Source organism: Haliotis cracherodii, unplaced genomic scaffold (genome assembly GCF_022045235.1).
Source record: "Haliotis cracherodii isolate W230 unplaced genomic scaffold, xgHalCrac1.p SCAF_6, whole genome shotgun sequence".
NCBI lineage: Eukaryota > Metazoa > Mollusca > Gastropoda > Lepetellida > Haliotidae > Haliotis > Haliotis cracherodii.
The window spans coordinates 14,991,797-15,011,352 of record NW_027266319.1 but is presented as its reverse complement, the minus strand read 5'-3'; the positions used below and the strand labels follow the sequence as shown (position 1 = coordinate 15,011,352).

General features: G+C 36.9%; 1 protein-coding gene across 1 annotated transcript in view; it reads right to left on the bottom strand.

Moving 5' to 3' along the window:
- LOC139446675 (protein Wnt-16-like) overlaps positions 1–6,711 on the bottom strand; it is a 54,463-nt gene extending 47,752 nt beyond the window's left edge. Inside the window, exons 1-2 of the mRNA XM_071227948.1 lie at positions 6,358–6,711; positions 2,702–2,937 (exon numbers count right to left, since the gene is read on the bottom strand). Of these exons, the coding sequence (XP_071084049.1) occupies positions 2,702–2,937; positions 6,358–6,452 (331 nt within the window). The 5' untranslated portion in view covers positions 6,453–6,711. The remainder of the gene's footprint in view (positions 1–2,701; positions 2,938–6,357) is intronic.
- Positions 6,712–19,556: the final 12,845 nt, after the last annotated feature.

Sequence of the window (19,556 nt, the reverse complement as noted above, 5' to 3'; positions counted from 1 at the left end):
GTAGAATACTTCACATGCTTACAGGCTGCATTTGGACCAAGTGTAAAACACCAACAGCTATCCATGCGGAAATGCTGTCAACTTCAGGGGATGATGCTCCTTTGCTATTGTTAAGAGGTTGGCAGCGGAGTTCAAGAGGGGAAGTGACAACATCAAACCAAGATGATGTAAGATCAGGAAGTCTTTCAGCTACCAGTACTAAGGTAAATGTTTGTAAAATACATGTTATGGTTTGGAAGATAGACGTCATATAACTGTCAGCCAGAGACTAAACAACAGTCAAAGCAATGGAAACATATCAAGTCTTCTATCCGAGAGAAGGCAACATCGGTATTTTCATGCTACCTCCCGAAATGTCAATGGTCAAGATTAATATTAAAACCTCACTCCAGGACACACACACACACGCACGCACGCACACACGCACGCACGCACACACACACACACGCACACTCGCACAGTGACCTTCTTTTCATGAACCAATTATGCATATTCTCTGTCTCTCTCTCTGTCTCTCTCCCTTTCTCTCTCTCAACCATACTCATCTCCCCTACCAATACAGGAGCAACCACTACCAATACAGGCACAGCTACTTCGGTTTCCCAGGCCAACATCCCGACATGGCAATAATATACCAATATCAATAAAGAAACAACTGTCGCGCCTTAACGGGCCAGCATCCCGTTAAAATCATAGTCTACAACTATATAGCCTCCTCCGGTCTACACTCCATCACCTTTACTTACAGGTCAGGCAATCAGCCATGTTGGGATAGTCAATGGAAGGGAGAAAAACATCTCTAATCCATCACTCGGATGCTGCACGTCAATGTGCAGGAATGATTCTTTTCCGTATCATTTCATTCGGTTCCTTCAAGCAAATAAACATAAATGCTGACGGTAACATCCCCTCCCCCAGGCCCCACCACCCCTCTCGACATGCACATCACGGCGGGGATGGCTTGGTACCAACAGAGTTTATCACACACACCATAAACTAGTCTCGCCTCTCCTTCCTTTAACAGGGGCGGGAGATGGGTGCCTGCAGAAATCATCAAGAGACAAAAAGAAAGAAAATTGATGGCAAAAGTTGCTGTTTCCTTGGTGTTGCGGAGTCTTTATTCATAACGGAGACCTCCTTGAGTGAACGGTTGGTCTGAGCACAGCAGGGGGACGAAGACGAAGAAATATCCGCACTTTTTATCAACGATGGAAGTTTGGGAATTCCATTTAATTTGATGTTATCGTGTATGATTTGAAGCAATTACAGTTTATGACGCCTAACGGGACAGCTAAACAAGGACTGTGATCAACATAAACAATCCCGTCTGATGCTGGCTCAGACAGCAAATGTGATGGGCGTTCGCTACCACTCCTATGGAGGGCCTTGATCACATGAAGAGAAACTCAAGTCCAGATCGACTCCCTTCAATTTTGAATGGCATTTAACCAAGCAAACGAACTAGTTCAAAGACTCGTCACTTTGAGTAAACAAACAATAATACGGACAAACATTCTAAAAATATCGGGATGAACTTTGCGTCGGCAGTTTTTCGTGAACTCACATGTGTATCTGTGCTTGTAACCTTTCCGCTAATCGTGTTAGTTGCTACAATTCCAGAACTGTATGATATTTAGCGCCTCTTGTGCTACACAATCCAGGTTAAAATCATGATGGAATATCAAGTGAACTTAAGTTTTCATAACTTATCCGCCTTAGAAAATGATATCTATCGCTGTGTTTATTTTATGCTGTATATACTCAGAAAAAAACACACATTTAAAGAGTCATGTTATTATGTTTCTGTTTTCTATATATTAAAAGAACTGCTTTCCTTCGGTGTTATTTTTTATGCAGGTATGACTTGTGTCTTTAGTACGTTAACATGCCTTTGTCTATTTATCAATTTGAAACAGGAATTCATTGATATATATATATATATATATATATATATATATATATATATATATATATATATATATATATACACGTGGTACGAGTTGAAAGCGCTAGCCTATTAAAACTGTGTTCAATCTTACTCAACTTATTTAATTATATATATATTGCAATATGCACTTAAGTTTGATCATCTATTGGATGTATATATTCTATTATGCCACTTTTCTGTTTTTCTCAGGTGACAAAGAAAGAAAGATCATGTATTAAAATTTGTATGATGAATGTATGTAAATGAGCATGTGTCTTTACTATAAGCGTAACGCAAGCAGTGCAGTTACACCAATAACACATACCAAGATTAGGAATAAAACCTCGATTCTTCAGTGAGACAGGCATATTCCGCTAAGCTGTAGGGGTAACGGTCAGGGGGTAGTTGTAGTAGTAATTGATTTGCTGTTGGTAATATGATGACTGATGCATATATAGAAATACTATCCAGAAGGGCTTGCTTTAGAGGACGAAATTGAGAAATTGGTGTTAGTAGTCGATTGGGACACACCGTCACAACGGACACATGCATTCTTTGCACTGACTGTCAGCATGACATTACATCGTACTTATGATTCCCTAATCAGGTTATTTCTTAATCCGGGCGACATCCTTGGGAACTGTACCGTCCATATAAACAGGGTTCCACAGGCAATACTAGTTTTGGAATGCATGTCTATTGATACATATGGCTGCAGTGCATAGCATACACATAAACAGGAACCATTTGTCATGCAATCACAGATGGCCTCACCTTTCTTGAGGACTGTTTGAAATACTGTGTTGTTCCTGATCCGGGCAGTGCAATTCCAGCGCTCGTATTTGAACTGTTTCTGGCACTCCAGAATCCCCCGTCGAGCCCCGTCACTGATACACAACAGGGACTGGGGGTTCTTGCGACACACTTCTTGCTGTTGGACAACAAGCCCAGGGAGGTCGTTGCAGGAGTCGTCGTGAAGTGCCCCCGCCAGGGACGCCACACCGAGGTACCTAAACACACAGAGGAAATAGCAGGTGTTAAGAAGAATTTGTTTTATTTCCATATGTGTTGTTAAGCTTTTTTTTCATTTAAGAGAAGAGCTTTCAGTGTCACATCAAAGAGGCATAAAGAATATTACGAGCATTTACCCTTTAAGATCATTCTTATGAATTTGTGTGATAATATTAAAAGAAAAGATATTCTTAGTGAATAAGCATGATACCCCCCAGAACACAGGGGAAGGTAGAAAATGTAAAATATAAAGTTGCAAATTTTCCGAGCGATATGAAGTACAGCTTCATTGCAAGTTTACAGAAACCCTGCTGCGTCCTGACAAATGAAACATGGAACGAGGAAATTATATCTGTCACCAAATGTAGACTTATAGGGACATAGGGGCATAGGGGCATAAGGCATAACTACGAATTGTCAAAGTTAGGTACCCGCTGCAACGGCTGCATGCTGTGCATGACAGCTTGCTGGTCACGAATGGGGTAGGTAGTCTTACCCAAGTTAAAATGAAAATCTTCACAACATGTAAAAACTAGTGTATGAAAATGGAAATAACCCCTTGTGAAGAAGATGTAATCGAAGATTCGATAACTGTCACCACGTTTGATAAGAGAATTGTAATACCACGGATGGTCATGTATGGTTATATGTGCAAAAAAGAAAAGACATTATTGCAAATCTACAAAGATAGCAAGTTTAGTCTGGTAATATTGAAATTATTACAATTGATCTGATTATAGCTTTTGATGAATAATTCGTTGAAATACAGAACAAAAACAAAGGGATACATGTCGCAACGTTTATAGGTTAGTACCACTGCAATTATAAAATTGAAGAATGTTTGAAGAGTTGATGGAATGAAATATGTTAGTGTATTTTCCTCTTGGGAAAAAGTGTCTGTAATGTTGATTTCAGTAAACTGTTTGTCTACATAACTTAAACTTAAAGTTTTAATTTGAGGAAACAAAACAAAAATAGCTTAATATATTCATTACTCAAAGACGATTATTTATAACTATTCACTTTCCGGTATTCATTTTGACCAATAGGTTTAGAAAACAATTTCTGCATTTGTTGAGGTAATATGTCCTTAAGTTCCTACATATAGTCCTTGTTAGTTACCGCACATATCCACGAATATATTTGAAACTGCGAGTGTCAACAATACAAAATCACTCTACTCGTTCTGCTTTAAACAAGATCAACAAATCCTTATTTTTAACTTTATAAGCAGAGTAGATCAAACCGATCAAATCATATTCAACCATTCCTCCAACTTTGATGTAATTCCTTACATCTATACTATATGATAATCGCATGACTAAGTTACACTTATGAATGAAGGACATTGTATTGACAGGACACATCAAACATAATGCCTTATCAATCGCGATGCAGCGAACGTACAAGCTGTCAACATAAAATCGTGTGAAAATGCCAACTCAATACACAAAAAATACCTTTTTTGAATTCAGACCATTACACACAAAACATGATGCAGTTCAGGCGAATGTGTGCACATTCACTGACATTCATTTTGAATTGCATAGAAGCATTTCCTGCTTTTTTAGAACATTGATATTTAAGGAACACTGTACACTGTTTGTTTTTACCTTACTTGTGGGGATTGTTTGCAGACAAAATGTAGAATGTCACCAAGCATTATGAACAAATATGTACACTTAAACTATGTATTTGAGCATTGAGAATGTGTTCTTCGACGTGTGAACGTGTTACACTCCTCATACACTTAAGATTACTCTCCTTATTATAACTATACAATTTCATAATTATATGATTAAACATGATTATGATTATGCTGGAGTAGAAATAATAATACTTATCAAAACAACTATTTATTAATTTTCATATTTCAAAATCTCTTATACATATGCATATAGACAAACATAGCAGATAAAAAATGGTATTTAACAACATTAAAGCACGTTGACATATATGTATTTTTGACATTATTATGCAAAATGTTAGTCACGGTAAACATATAGAACCGTTATTGTGTTTATTGTTTAACACATCAAAAAGATGAATATGAAAATATGTATTGTAAATAAATAAATAAATAAATAAATAAATAAATAAATAAATAAATAAATAAATGTTACACAACATTTAAATGACACAACATAAACTGATGTTTTCCTGCAAAATAAAGTATCTTGGGATTACATACACGTACATTCATGTGAGGTTTCTATGACATTCGTCCATCAGTTGTGACATATGAATGAAATCAAATACGGGATAGGCTCGCTATTTTATTGCTCATGATCATTATCATATGTAAGGTGAGACGGTGGTATTACGATTTAACATAAACGTCGAAGAGACCGGTTAAATCTCCTATAGTCACACACACACGCAGCCTGACAACACAAAATTCATATTTTCGTTAAATGTGAATCGCTGTGTCGCACATGCCTTTCACACTTTGAAAAATGTAAACGCAAACCTTTGTTATATTTCATACTTTTGGATTCTATACACAGGCGAAAGCTAGAATTGTACGAGTTGGGTTTTTTATACTCAGTATTATGTCATTGCAATGTACATTTTGTGAGGAATAATTTAACATTTAGGACTTGATACGTTATCTCTGTGAGTATACCAGACATATCAGTATATGACGATATCATTTCTATATCAATCCTAAATACACCCACATATTTAGCCGTGTTATATTCCATCAGCTAGCATGTGCTTAAATATGAATTCCGAATTCATATGATAGTGGGTAAAATTTAAGACTGACATACACATTCACACAAATTCCTCCCAGACAAAAAGATAAACATATTCTGGTTACAGCTATATTTACAGTTAAATATTAAAACTTGATTTAATAGATATTATGAATTTATCATTGTATATTCTGCAGTTCCAATATATCCATGATTTGACAATCGATTACAGAAGTGTAAACCTTTAATACATCATATTAACCGAACATGTGATTTACCGAATAATTCATCTCTTATAGATAAAGCTATGACATTCTAAATAAAACAAAACATCGATTATACAAAAAATATTGTAACACATTACCTTTCCATGAGCAGAATATTCGAAGACAAAAGGAAAATTTAAATACGCACCCGAACAGCAACAAAACGTGTGGAAAGTAATATTCCCGTAAGCTACGAACACTCCTACCATGTATGAACTACAGCCTCCTGAGAGGCTTTACAGAACAAATTCCAACCAATCTCATAGTAAACATCCAAGAAGAATAGGGATTATTGCCCAAACACTTTGACATCTTTTCGCTGTATCTATTTCAGCGTTTATTCAACGTCACTCTTTTATCTTATGGGAACTGAACGGCATTTTATTTGCACGTGTATCAGCCGATTTTCGACCGAAAATTATAGAAGGGTTCTCCTGAAGCAGTGAGAACTTACATCCAACTCGCTACCACGCGGATCTCCAAAGTCAGGTACAGAAGAAGGAGAGCCTTTGTCCATCGAGTAATATCTTCACGCTGACGAGGGCCCATGTTTTAGCATACACACATTTCTGACTTGCAAAAGCACAGCAGGTATGAATCTCTCCGTGGGGTAATAGTTTAGAGTCATTTGAGTCGGTCCGCCGCGGGCCCATGCAAGCTATTGAGAGACTTGAAGGCCTGTCCCGAGAACTTGTTGAAATCAGCCTATTATTCTTCACACTTTTATCACTCACTATCATCTCTCATTGGTCACAGACACACAGGTAGAACCCAGCCGCTTTTCATTGGCTGGGGGAAAGTCACGTGCTCTCGTGGGGGTCCAGTCAGCCTCAGAGTGTGACAGTGTCTGTGATTCATAAAGTGATCACTGCAAAATCAAAACAAAAGTTGTAGTGCTTTACCGTAGACGGTGTATCGGCCTGACTGTCGCTGTGCGCCCCTCGCCTAGACTCCCGTGCAGTTATCCGCGCGCTTTACGGGGAAAGTATTACGGATGCTGCATTGTTTTATAGATAGTCCCTGATAACATCGGATGGAATGAACGAAGCATGTTATAGGGAATTCACATATACGTTGTTATTTTGTAAATGGTGATTAGTATATCACTGTATGTATCATTAATGAGTATGATTAACCGAGTTTTGCATATTTGTTGTAGAGTTAGGTGGCTAGATGAACGATTGTAAATAAATGTTATGTTATGATCATAATAGTGACAGAAATATGTATGTGTTTGTATAACGGGAGGAATAACCGAGCTAGACACCGTTGTTGTAGCTAAGAGTTAGTGGTTAGGTAGGCGATGGTAAATAAATGGCACTTGAAAATCAGAATAGTGATATGTATTTATATTGGTATGTATAGTCAACGGGATCTATAACCGAGTTCAATGTCGTTGTTGTAGCTAGGAGTTAGTGGATAGGTGACCGATGGTAAATAAATACCACTTGAATATCATAATAGTGATATGTATGTGTATGTGTAGGAATAATTGACTTGGAGGATTAACCGAGCTAAACATACTTGTAAGCAGGAGTTTAGTGGATAGGTGAACGAGGGTAAATAAATGTCACTTGAAAATCATAATAGTGAAATGTATAATTATGTAAGTGTATGTATAATTAAGGTGGGCGAATAACAGATCTAAACATAATTGTTGTAGCTAGGAGTTTAGTTGATAAATGAATGATATTAAAGAGTGACATGTATAATTATGTATGTGAATGTATAATTAAAGTGGGCGAATAACAGAGCTAAAAATAATTATTGTAGCTAAGAGTTTGCCTATTGGCGAACAATGGTATATAAATATTATTTTATAAACATAATAGGGACATTAATATGTATGTGTGTGTATAAATAGGCCAAACATCACTATTGAAGCTCAGGGTTATGTGGATATGTGAACAGTGGTGAAACAAAGTTATTTTATAAACATAATAGTGACATTGATATGTATGTGTGTGTATAAATAGGCCAAACATCACTATTGAAGCTCAGGGTTATGTGGATATGTGAACAGTGGTGAAACAATGTTATTTTATAAACATAATAGTGATATACACATGTCTTACTATGGACCATGGACGTGAATGATTAACGTAAATAACATCGCTTGACGCTAAATAACGTTGTTGCATTTACTCGTTAAGTAGATAGGAAGGCGGTTGTAAACACAATGTTATTTTATACTTAAATAGGGATAAGTACATGGATGGGAAGCTGTGTATGTAAGAAGAGCAAGGATTGTCAACTTACTAAATAACAACATTGCAGTTTCCATTTATGTAGATGGACGGGCCGTGGTAAATACAATGCTATTTTTCAAGTTTACATGGTGAATATGTACATATATTATATAATGGACAAGAGGGTTAATCATTATTACAACATCCTTCCAGTTACTATTTTTTTAGGAAAGAATAAATACAATGTTCTTTTAAAATATATGGTGACACGCATATGTACATGTAAGTAGAATGCTGATTGATGACTAATGCAAGTAAATAACAAATTTACAAAGTACAAATATATGAATGTAGAATTAACTTAAATGGGGATCTTACTAACAAAATAACATCCTTGTAGGCTTTAGTACCTAAGTAGATGGATAGGAGGGTGGGTAGATGTGGTAGTTACAGTTCGAGGAATAACACCCAGGGGCGGAGAAGAACGGATGTTCTGTGGTTCCCAAGTAATACTACACAGAAGTGGCAATGTTCTGTCAAACTCCGACGATAGTTTTCTGTAATATTTATTCGATTACTATATCATGAAAATGATTTTAAGGTACCAATGTGGCAACTTACTGTTTCTCTCCATTTGACCTGATGGATTCTTAGACAGTCCAATCTCTGGTTGTGTAAAATACAGTCTGGCGTTCAGTCCACGTAGCTGTTATCTTGGTATATGGACATTTATATGCCACTTTTGCCTAATCGCCGTGACAGGCTCGACAGCTCGAGCTAACATATCTATTTTGCCATTGCGACATAATCAACAGATAAATGTTTAAAGATTGTAACTAAAATAAGATTTTCCAAAGTCATTTTTGATGACGTTGCTCTGTCATAAGTTATTTATTTCGCGTTTTATGTTAGTCAGCGAGTTGGGTTATGTATGCTGAAACACTTTGAAAACGTATTTTCGAATTTTTGTAATAACTTACAATAGCAGACAGATTAAATTAAGTTGTTTTGTGTACTAGTATTTAGGCATGATATAGTAAAACACAACAATGTCATTTTATCACACCGTCATCATTCTTTGTCATGCGAGTAAATATTTACTGTTAAAATCATTTTCTTGTCCTTCGCGTTCAAGTTGATTATGCGTTTTCATTGTGTGTCAGTATATGTATATACTGCGGCATGTGGTACAATCGCAAGTATTACGTGTGGGTGTTACGTGCTATTTCCATTCACAGCCTGGGAAGGGCTTTCTGTATTATATCTAATTCGTATAGAAAAAGTGTTGAATTTTCTTAAATGTACAGTTTTGGTGTATTTGAAAAAATGATTTTTGAATAAGCATATGTTGCGTAATTATTACTGATAACGTTATTATCATAACATTGCAACAAAACTATATCTGCACACATTTGTTGAGAATTCAACTGAAACACTTATGCATATATTAAAATATTATTATAGATTATTTCATTTGTCGCCATTAAAAGTATAGTATTACTAATAATTTCTGTAAAATGTACTTCTGATTGTAAATGAAGCAACACAACCCTTTCCATATCCACTAGAAATATCAGAGTCGATGGTACTATTACGATTATATCATGAACATGTGTTTATGAATCACTATCAAATAGTGATGATACCAGGTGTTCGCGAAAAGGTGAGACACTCGTTTCAAGGAGATAATTATTTGGTGAAAGTCAACACAATGTCCAATCTAAATAATCTGCCCAAATATAATACTCACATCACGATGTGAAATAGAAACAGAAACAGAAACTTGATATCGCGAACAACTGAAACCCGGTGTTAACGTTTATTCGACCTAACAATTGTTCTGACTCGTTACGTTTATATAACGGGGACATAGAAGTTTAATATAAAATACGGAAATATTCGAGGTCATCCAAATCTCGATACAACGAGATCTGAAGTGTAATGGCTGAATGTGAAACAGTAATTCTTCCTCGAATGTCCTGATATATCGACATCGCAATACAAACCCTACGGGTAACGGACACCAATGCGTGTTCACTCTGCATAACAATATTGATGATAAGATGCATTTGGTTTCTAGCAAGTCTAAGACAAGCACTTATACGAGCGCCGTCCCGTGTTATAAATATCTATATTTCCGGGTTCTGGCCCTGTGCAGGTGTAGGGCTAGCCTCGCGTGGCCAGTCTGATATTGTGGAAATGTCACTGTTAGGCATTTCAACATGGCTTGCTTGCGTATCCAGGACATGGAGATAAATGTTGTGAACACAACAGCGTATATGATATTATTATCGTGTAAATCTATTAGCAAGGATAACATACAAATGTATCACCTTACAAATAGGAATATAATAAAACCATTGAGTTATTTAATTAATTAGAAAACTAAAATATTACCGGTAGGTAGATGATACTATCATCGTGTTGTTTTTCAGTAGAAAGGATACTCAAAATATGTATCACTTCACAATTACCAGTAGGTATGTGATATTAGCTTTGAAATATTCCATCAGCAAGGATTATGAAAAAAATGTATCCATTCACAAATAGATATCTAATATTTTCCAATGAAGTCATAGCAATGATAATTAAATCTGACTATCACACAAATGTAGTTATTTGATATTTTTGTGATAGAGCTATTTCATTATCAAGGAGTCAAAAGCTATATTGGTCATTTGAAACGTAACATCGTTAGTTTAAAATGTGACCACAATGTATTATAATATGTTTAGGGTACTGTTATTTTGAAAACCTTACCGCAAACATATCCTTGTGTAATGATTAGACGTACAGCATTGTCTCGCCATGACTAACAGGGTCAAAGTTGATATGTGTAATAACGACTGTTAGTTTGATCGATTTCAGGAAACAGATTTGGAGATGAAACTAACGATACACCTTAACTCCTTTAGCCCAAACGGTAAGCCCTGTGAGATCGCCTGGGTTAAAACATTTTCGGACATCTCTGTTAAGGAATTGTGTCTTTGGTGTTCACGTAGACGCTCCTAACAGAACAGGAAAACGGATCCGGATAGACGGGGTTTCATTGTTCATCTGGCTACGGGATGTCACAGGTCCAATAAAACCCTTAAACGTAACATTCACATTGTTCCCGGACGAACGGGTTCCACATTAACCAGGTCTTACTGTATTCAGGTAACGGAACGCCACAAATCCGATGGATCTTCATAATCAGTGTCTACAATCTTCCCTAGCAAATAATATACATGTAGTAATGATTGCAGAGGAATTACATCTGACTCATAGCTGCTCGTTCGTTATATCCGATTTCGTCTTGCCCAGAGTATTTCCTGCAATGATTGTACCACTGCCACCATCATCATGATAATCCGTATCAGAAGAATAACTAAACTGCATCACTGTTTACTACCGATGCAACTCTTTCTGGTGTTGATGCTACTGCTGCATTTGCTGGCACTGTACCTTACTGCTGCTAGCGCTGCTGTTGTTGTTGATGTTGTTGCTGCCGTTGATGTTGCTGTTGCTAATGCTGCTGATACTTTTTCTGTGGGACGGTTGCAGAAAACGAATAGGATCCTTTCCCCTACTACCATTATCATAACAAATCATATGATACTTTACTTTGTCAAATCCTATTTTCTCACAGAATTACTTCTATCTTAACACCACCGCGCCAGTGATGTTGCTAAGGGCGTCTGGTCGGGGACGTTAAAAGATGGTACTTCCTCTCGGCAATAAAACAAGAACTGGTCAGCATACTCTATCCGAGTGGGGTTTCTATGTTTAAGTGCGGCATGGTATCTCAGTGGGCGACGTTAAACCCCATCTCACCTCACCACCCGTATGTAAACAATTGCTGCAACTATCTACGCCAGACGCGTTAATCCGGACCTCGTTAAACCGAAAATCCTGCATTTTGGGAAGACTACTACTTTGCGAAACAAGTTGTTTGTGCGTGGATACTTTCATTATTAAGCTCCTAACATGGCTTCAGCGGGATAAAATTCAATTTTTAAACAACAAACCAAACCTGTCTCCCCGCCTTGTGCTGCACACTCCACTGCATGCTGCTCCTGGAACACTGTATAGTGGGAGTAAGTTGAATCATGTGGTATAGACAGTTTTATGGTACAATAAGACACGAAACTGCGCAGCATACGTCAGACAACTACTTGGGACTAATTCAGGCCATGCATGTAGACATTATCATGACGGTGTCAAGACTCTTTACAGCGCATAAATTTTAATACCTGTTTAAAAATGGCACGTCCAAGATTGCTCAGACTTAAGTCTGAAATATAAAACTTTGCAAGCAAATATTTTTCTTTGTTTTACATGCTTACTTTATGTTAAAAAATGATCACAATTAACAAATATCATTTCTGGTTTATAAACCGTTTAGTTTCATATCGTTCGATCCCTTTTAAATTATGCCTTAGCATTAGATGCTGTGGACTTCTAAGTCCCGGTGTTTGTTACTTTTACTGCCACATTCTAAACTCAATACACATCGTCACGGTTCTTCATGATGACGGTGATGTGGTGGACATTGATACCTGTTGGAGAGGAGTCAATCATTAAGTCAGTGGTAGAGAGAAAGACATTATGTAAATCTCTATCATGGAAAAGGATGCATTTGAGGTGGAGGTAGCTTAATAATATTATCTTATTGTCTGGATGAATGAACTAGTGTAATGACGATATGTGCGAACAATTGTTGTGTACGTGTTGTCTAACCTGTAGCATGTGTCTTTATTCAACTGTACACAAATCCGTCGACTTTCTTCGAGATTTGTCAGATTTTGAGTTTCATAATAGTGGACCCCAACTACAAATAATAACAACATTGCACGACTTTAATTCCCACCTTACTTCAGCGTTATATGAATATCACGCAAACAACAGATGCTCTTGGGATGTGGGATGCAACGCATCAATTTACTGTTATACAAAACATCTTTCTATTGCTACATTTATCATTTATCACCACGTTAAAAAGCTTATTATCATGGTAAATATCATGCTCTTAAACCATACTTGTACATGCATGGTATATATGCCTTTTCCGTGTTGTACCCACCGTTATCTCAGTCCTGCATCCCAAAACAATAATATTTTAACAATAAATTTGTTTCACGTTCATTATGGATAAACTTCTAATTTACAGCAAGCTTTCATAAATATATAGATTTATGTATATCGATTGGTGTCATTTTCCCGTTTTACTCAAGATATGTAATACAATTTTGAAAACATCGTTGCAAGTAAACTTTATCAAAACCATAGTTGTACTATACACGTCTGGTCAAGATTATGGGTCACGATTATGAGAGATTATTCTCTCACAAATGTTCTTATAATATTTAAGCACTCACCCATGTGAGCATCGACCTACTGCATCACTAGTGCGTGATTGGCATGCACTAATACACCTGATGTTCGAATATCGGTCCAATTCAAACCCAGGACAAGAGTCCGCACTTGTCTCCTATCTTGCCTGGGTTCTACGAGAATGCACTCCGTGAGTTCACCTTACAATTTCCCGCTAATCTGAACGGACAAACATGCCTAATTCTCTGGCTGGGGTCTCGACGGTGACCGAGTATTACCCCACACAAAATAGAGCATTTCCATAAGCACCTTGTTCATTCTGTACCTTCAAGATTGTGTGAAGGGCGCTAAAAAAGCAACTTGGGTCTTTCATTTCGAGCACTGCTTATCCAGTTTCAGTGCAAGGACCTGGAAAGTTAAGATGCTAATTCACAACGCCGAGGTGACAACGATCAGGTTGAGGTAGTGCAGTTGTTTCGTAAAATTGCCATGGTCCTTGATTTCACTGGGAGGTATTGTACTTATGTACCTTTACGTACTTAGAAATATCAATATGGCCATCTTATTTCTGTCACATGAAAAGAACTACAAAAGTTAAAAGGAAATCTGTAATGAAAGTAGGTATTTGAGCTTCTTATCATGATGGGGCATATTATTTGAAGAAAAAATCAGGACAGTAAACATATTTGAATATACATTATTCTAGTTTTACAACAATAATAAAATGTAAATTGTAATTTTGCTGGTGCTACATGCATATATTATGAAGTATAGGTACGAATATATACATATTTTTTTTAAATGATTTTTTTACATAAAATGAATACTTGCTGTTTTGGTATATCAAATCATACAATGCTTAATCTCCCAGTAACAAACATATATCCCCAGCACACTTCCTAAGTAATCTCCAGTGTATTCTCTTAATGATATAAATCACATCAACTTCAATATCTACTGCAAGATTATATCTTTCCATACTTGACGTTTTCCCTTACACACATATGCATCAAACCATTTTCCTCTACTATTGATCACTGTCATCATAATGTATTGATGTAGTAAAATATCAGAGTGTAATGCCCCAATTAACGTAATATGCAGATGAAACTGAGTGAGATTGGTATTTACTGACATATAAAACCTTATATCCCTGTATAGTTTATTGGAGCATATCTGACACAAGTAAAAGGATTACATCGTTTTGATATTTAGCCGTTTCATATTTCTTTATTTCTGACGTGTACTTAAAGATCTAAAGATAATTGAAAAAACAAAACAAAAAAAGTTGTGTGTTTGAACTTGAAATGTATGGTTCTTCCCTATTTGAAAATTTATACCCCTTCAGTAATATGGACGTTAACGTACGAAACAAATCAGATGTTTAAAATTAACTCAGTTATCAAATATAGTTATATTCCATAGGACACTGATAAAATCTGCTGATCCTATATAATTAGGCTTTTATGTTGGGGTATATCCTGGACTCTCATTGGGTGCTGTGCATCCATAAAACTAATGGGCGGTGTTAATTATGGCGTTACTTCCTGTCACATCATGCGTAGCTAGTGTCTGCGCATGTCTACATATTGAAAAGTATTGACAATGTGCCTGCAATTAAAACCCTGATTGAAACACCATCCTAACAAAATACATTAAACTGTGATAAAATGTACATTGACCGATATTGCTCCGTACTTTTTCGCCATTCAATATGTTACAGGATGCAACACTTATTAGTTACATCTAAACAAAATTCGACTGCTCTGGAAAGCATTCGATCAGATTACCAGATAACTGACTACTATGATACATATAATTACTCTTTACGAACCCAAGAGTTAACCACGCATGTCATGAATTATTTTTATCATAAACTGACTGGAGTACTGCGTTCGGCAGTTTTTGAAGAGAAACACTTGTCTCGCATACTTATGAAGGCAACAACCCATTTCAGCTGTCATAGAAACAAACCTGTTATAGGATTTGGTACTTTGAATACACATCGTGATGTGGGCAATTCGACGACAATGAAATTCATCATTAAAAAAATTTATAAGAGGCGCTTTGTCAACTTGGAGTTTATAGTTGGGATAATGTTGAAAGCTTGAGAACAAAATGTGCATTTTAAGAGAAGACAGACACTGTTATATTGGGTTGGGAAAGAATATATGGATTATGAAATCTTTAAATGCATGAAGACACAAACGCACATGAGGTCCTTTACATTGTGTGTATGCAAAGGCGAGAATTTCCCATTCTTAAACAAAATATATGCTCATATCTCTGTTCTGTGTTGACTTAAGAGGTCTCGACTGCTAATCCACTTTGATTTGATATTCAATGTGTCTATTGTATATAAAAGCTCCTCAAACACATGTGTGTTTTCTGATGTTCTGCCTCTTTCCTTAACTTACAATCCTATATGAATCCTCAAACTATCAACAGTTTGTGCAGCTTAATGGTACTCATAACCGTACCTCTGCCATTACAAAGAGAAGAAGCCCAAGCGCCCCCCCCCCCCCCCCCCCTAAAAAACAACAACAACAAAACAACAACAAAAACAAAAACAAAAAACAACAACAAAACAAAACCCCAAAAAAACAAAAAATAAACAAAAACAGTACATAAACAACAACAAACGAAACATACAATAAAATAAAACACACACACACACCAAAAAAACAACAACAAATAACCCAAACAAAACAAAACATAAATACAAATTCATAGTGAAAAAATAATAGTTGTGAGGATAATATATCCTGGAGACAATCAATGGCAAACTGCACAGGAAGGATTGCTTTCCAATCCCGCTGTCTTCATCACAGGCCTGGCTTTAACTGGCATCCGTGGCACAATTAAAATATTCTGGCGTATTTCTTATCAAATCAACACGAGCAACCAAGTACCAGTCACGCCACGTGGCAAATCTTACTTAGACATGTATAACATTAATTTAGGGATTCACTTGAGCGGAATCGAATTTAATTAGTCATTTGTTATAAGTAGCGTCATAAAATCTGGACAATACTGAAGCTCTCTGAACAAGAAGTTACAGGCAACGGTCTGAAAGCATGTTGTTCATGGTGTAATTGCCTGGACTGGCATGGTAGAGAAATCGCCATGGGCCGTTAATGGAAATATAATAAGGGACATAAAATCTGCTGCGACCGCCTCGTTAAATAAGCTAGTATTGAATATAATAAAGGGATATTTTAATCTCCTTCATTCTCTTTGAAAAACTGATATCGATGCAATAACGGTTTCGCTTTGATGTTTCTGCACAATAAGCTGACGAGCGGTTTTATAACCATGTTATTGCTCCTTCAGCCCAAGATCAATATCTGAAAAAAGATTGTCGAAATCGTAAAACTTGCATTTATGTCGTGGATCTGGGCACGATACAGGCGCGAAATGATCGAGCATGTTGATGTCATTCCTAAGATGTTTTGAATAACGAGCAGCCAATCAAAAGCTAGGGTTGACTTCAGCGGTTTCCACGTTGTTGCCAAGCAGAAAATGCTTACAAGGTGGCGCTCGCCGAACAGAGGGCTTATCAGCGAGACAGTGTATTATATAACATGTCAGCCGATAATACTGAATTGTATTGTCTGTGAAATTTACGAGAGTGTTTTTTTTCAAAATGCAAGATCATGTAATGATTGGCTGGTGAAAGAGGCCAGTCGTGAATGACAGTTTAGCGTTTTAATGCCCGATTTAGTATTGTGTTACGATCAATGGTTTCTGGAAGCCGTCATCATCAAAAAGGTGGACAATTGCGGATGAGGAACAACAGGATTCTTCATCTCATTGATGTGAAGGCAAATTGTCTTCATTTTACGGGCTCTTTAGCGCTGGAGTGACATCGTGGCCATGCCTCTCAAAGGATACAGTCACGGTGTTCCTGGAAGTTGCTTCTGGAAATGTAATTTTATGGAAATAAACCTAATCTGGAACTACTGTGTTTGACGCAAATGCCTGAGGAATCGCCCTTTGTAGAACCTTTATCAAAAGCGGGATTATCGTTATTACAATCCTTCGATCTTTGATAACTGCTTTAAGGAGCAAAAAGCTCACAATGGTACACGCGTGAAGAAATTAAATGACAGTGTCGTGTTACACATCCTGATCAAACTCTCCCGGGGGTGAGTAATGGAGGGTCTATGTTGCAGCATGTTATAGGACTGCTCAATACTCCATATGAAGTACAATGTACAATGATAAAGTAAAATCTGGGGAGGCATGTCTTTCACCTTAATGACAATTGAAGGGGAAAGAGTTCCAGCAAAACACATCACGCAGAATCTAAATAGAAGCATAAATGAATACTAGTATATGTTTGAAGCCATAGTGAAGCGTGATCGTAGCCTTGTTGATCACACGATACATTTTGAATAAGAACATAACTCCATTTTTTAAAGATTTAAAGTGTAGTGTTGCATATTTGGTCCAAAGACGGTCACTATAGGTGTTCATAGTAAATATAAATATGCTATAATGAATAATGGCAAATGGCTGGTTAAATTCTTTCTCCATACGTGATGATACATCAGTTTGAAAGAGAAAGAATATTCGATGTTCTTGCTTCTTTTTGTCTCAAATACACACCAAAACTGCATCAAAGTTCCTTCATCTGTCTTGACAAGTGGTTTTTCTGTTCACAGTTCAAATATGCATCGATCTGTTAATCCCGATAGCCCATCTCTTTATCAGTGCTATCAATTACCAGCTCTCGGTGAATTTATATGATCACAGATACTTTTGTCTTTGAGCAGGTATTACATGTCGCAAAAATAATCAATATGTGTTTTAACCCTGGTAGAATGCACGCTGGCAGTAAAGTAGAACTATGTTCCTTTTAGAGCATGCATGTTTTCTTGTTAATGAGACAGACACTATTAATCGGTTACTCAAGAATATTAAAAAATCATTCTAATTTGATATCAAGTACTGAGGAATAACCAATATTTAACGGGTAATGTTGAATATAATATTTCATATTAACATAATATAATGGAAATAGTGGTTTATTTTAATTTTTAGCATTCATATCAAATGATATTAATAATATCATAATCACTATTCGTCCATGTTCTAATTACAATAATACTCTATGTGACAGACACCATAACAACATCGTGTTCTTGTGAGTGAGTTTGCTTTAACGCAGTATAACAGCATTCCAGATATATCACTGCGTGTCAGCTAAATGTGGAAGGAAAGCCCGAAGTGATGCAGGACTCAGATGTTTACAACTTTGGTGAAATCAACGACCATTTCCTTCGTTATGTTTGTAAAATCCCAAGATCTTTTTGCATAAAGTTATAAACTGTCATCACTCCTTTGCCTAGAGCAGGACAATGGTGATTGTGGCTTTAGGTATACCTGTTGGATGTGACGTAAAGACAGTGTTCATGGCATCAACAATATAATGGTGACAGTGAGATTAACAAAATAATCTGACCTCGGGAACTCGAAACATGGCAAAGCAATGATTACTCGCGTTACGTATCTGACTGTGATGACCCCTTTAAGGTGAGGTGAGGTGAGGTGAAATTATGTTTAACGTCGCATCCAAGATTATTGCACTAAAATAGCGACGTGCATGTACGTGTGTGTGTTTGTGTGGCTGCTTGTACTAGTCCGGACTGATGCCGATTTATAGTGCTAGCACACAGAGATACCATGCCGCAGTTTAACATGAATACGCCACTCAGACACAGTATACTGACTCCGAGCCGACCAGTCCTTGTTTTAGCCCCTTAATGCCGAGCGCCAGACAGGGTAACAACAAGTACCATCTTTTAACGTCTTTTGATATGACACGGCCGGGGATCGAACCCCGGACCTTCCGCTCTCCGGGCGGACGCTCTACCACTAGACCACGGAGGCGGTCGACCCCTTTAAGACGACATGAATGGTTTAATCAGATGTGTATACTTCATATTTATATTCAACAATGTGTATCATCAAAAATAATTTAACTCGAAAATATCACTCAGTCGTTGTAACGTTACATATGAGCAGCAATTGCTGACATACCGCATACGACGTAATAAGCGCCCAGGGCGCTCTCAAAATTAGAAATAGGGGGCTCTTATTAGAATATTATTTTGGTGGAAAAAGCAGAGTTGAAAGATAAATT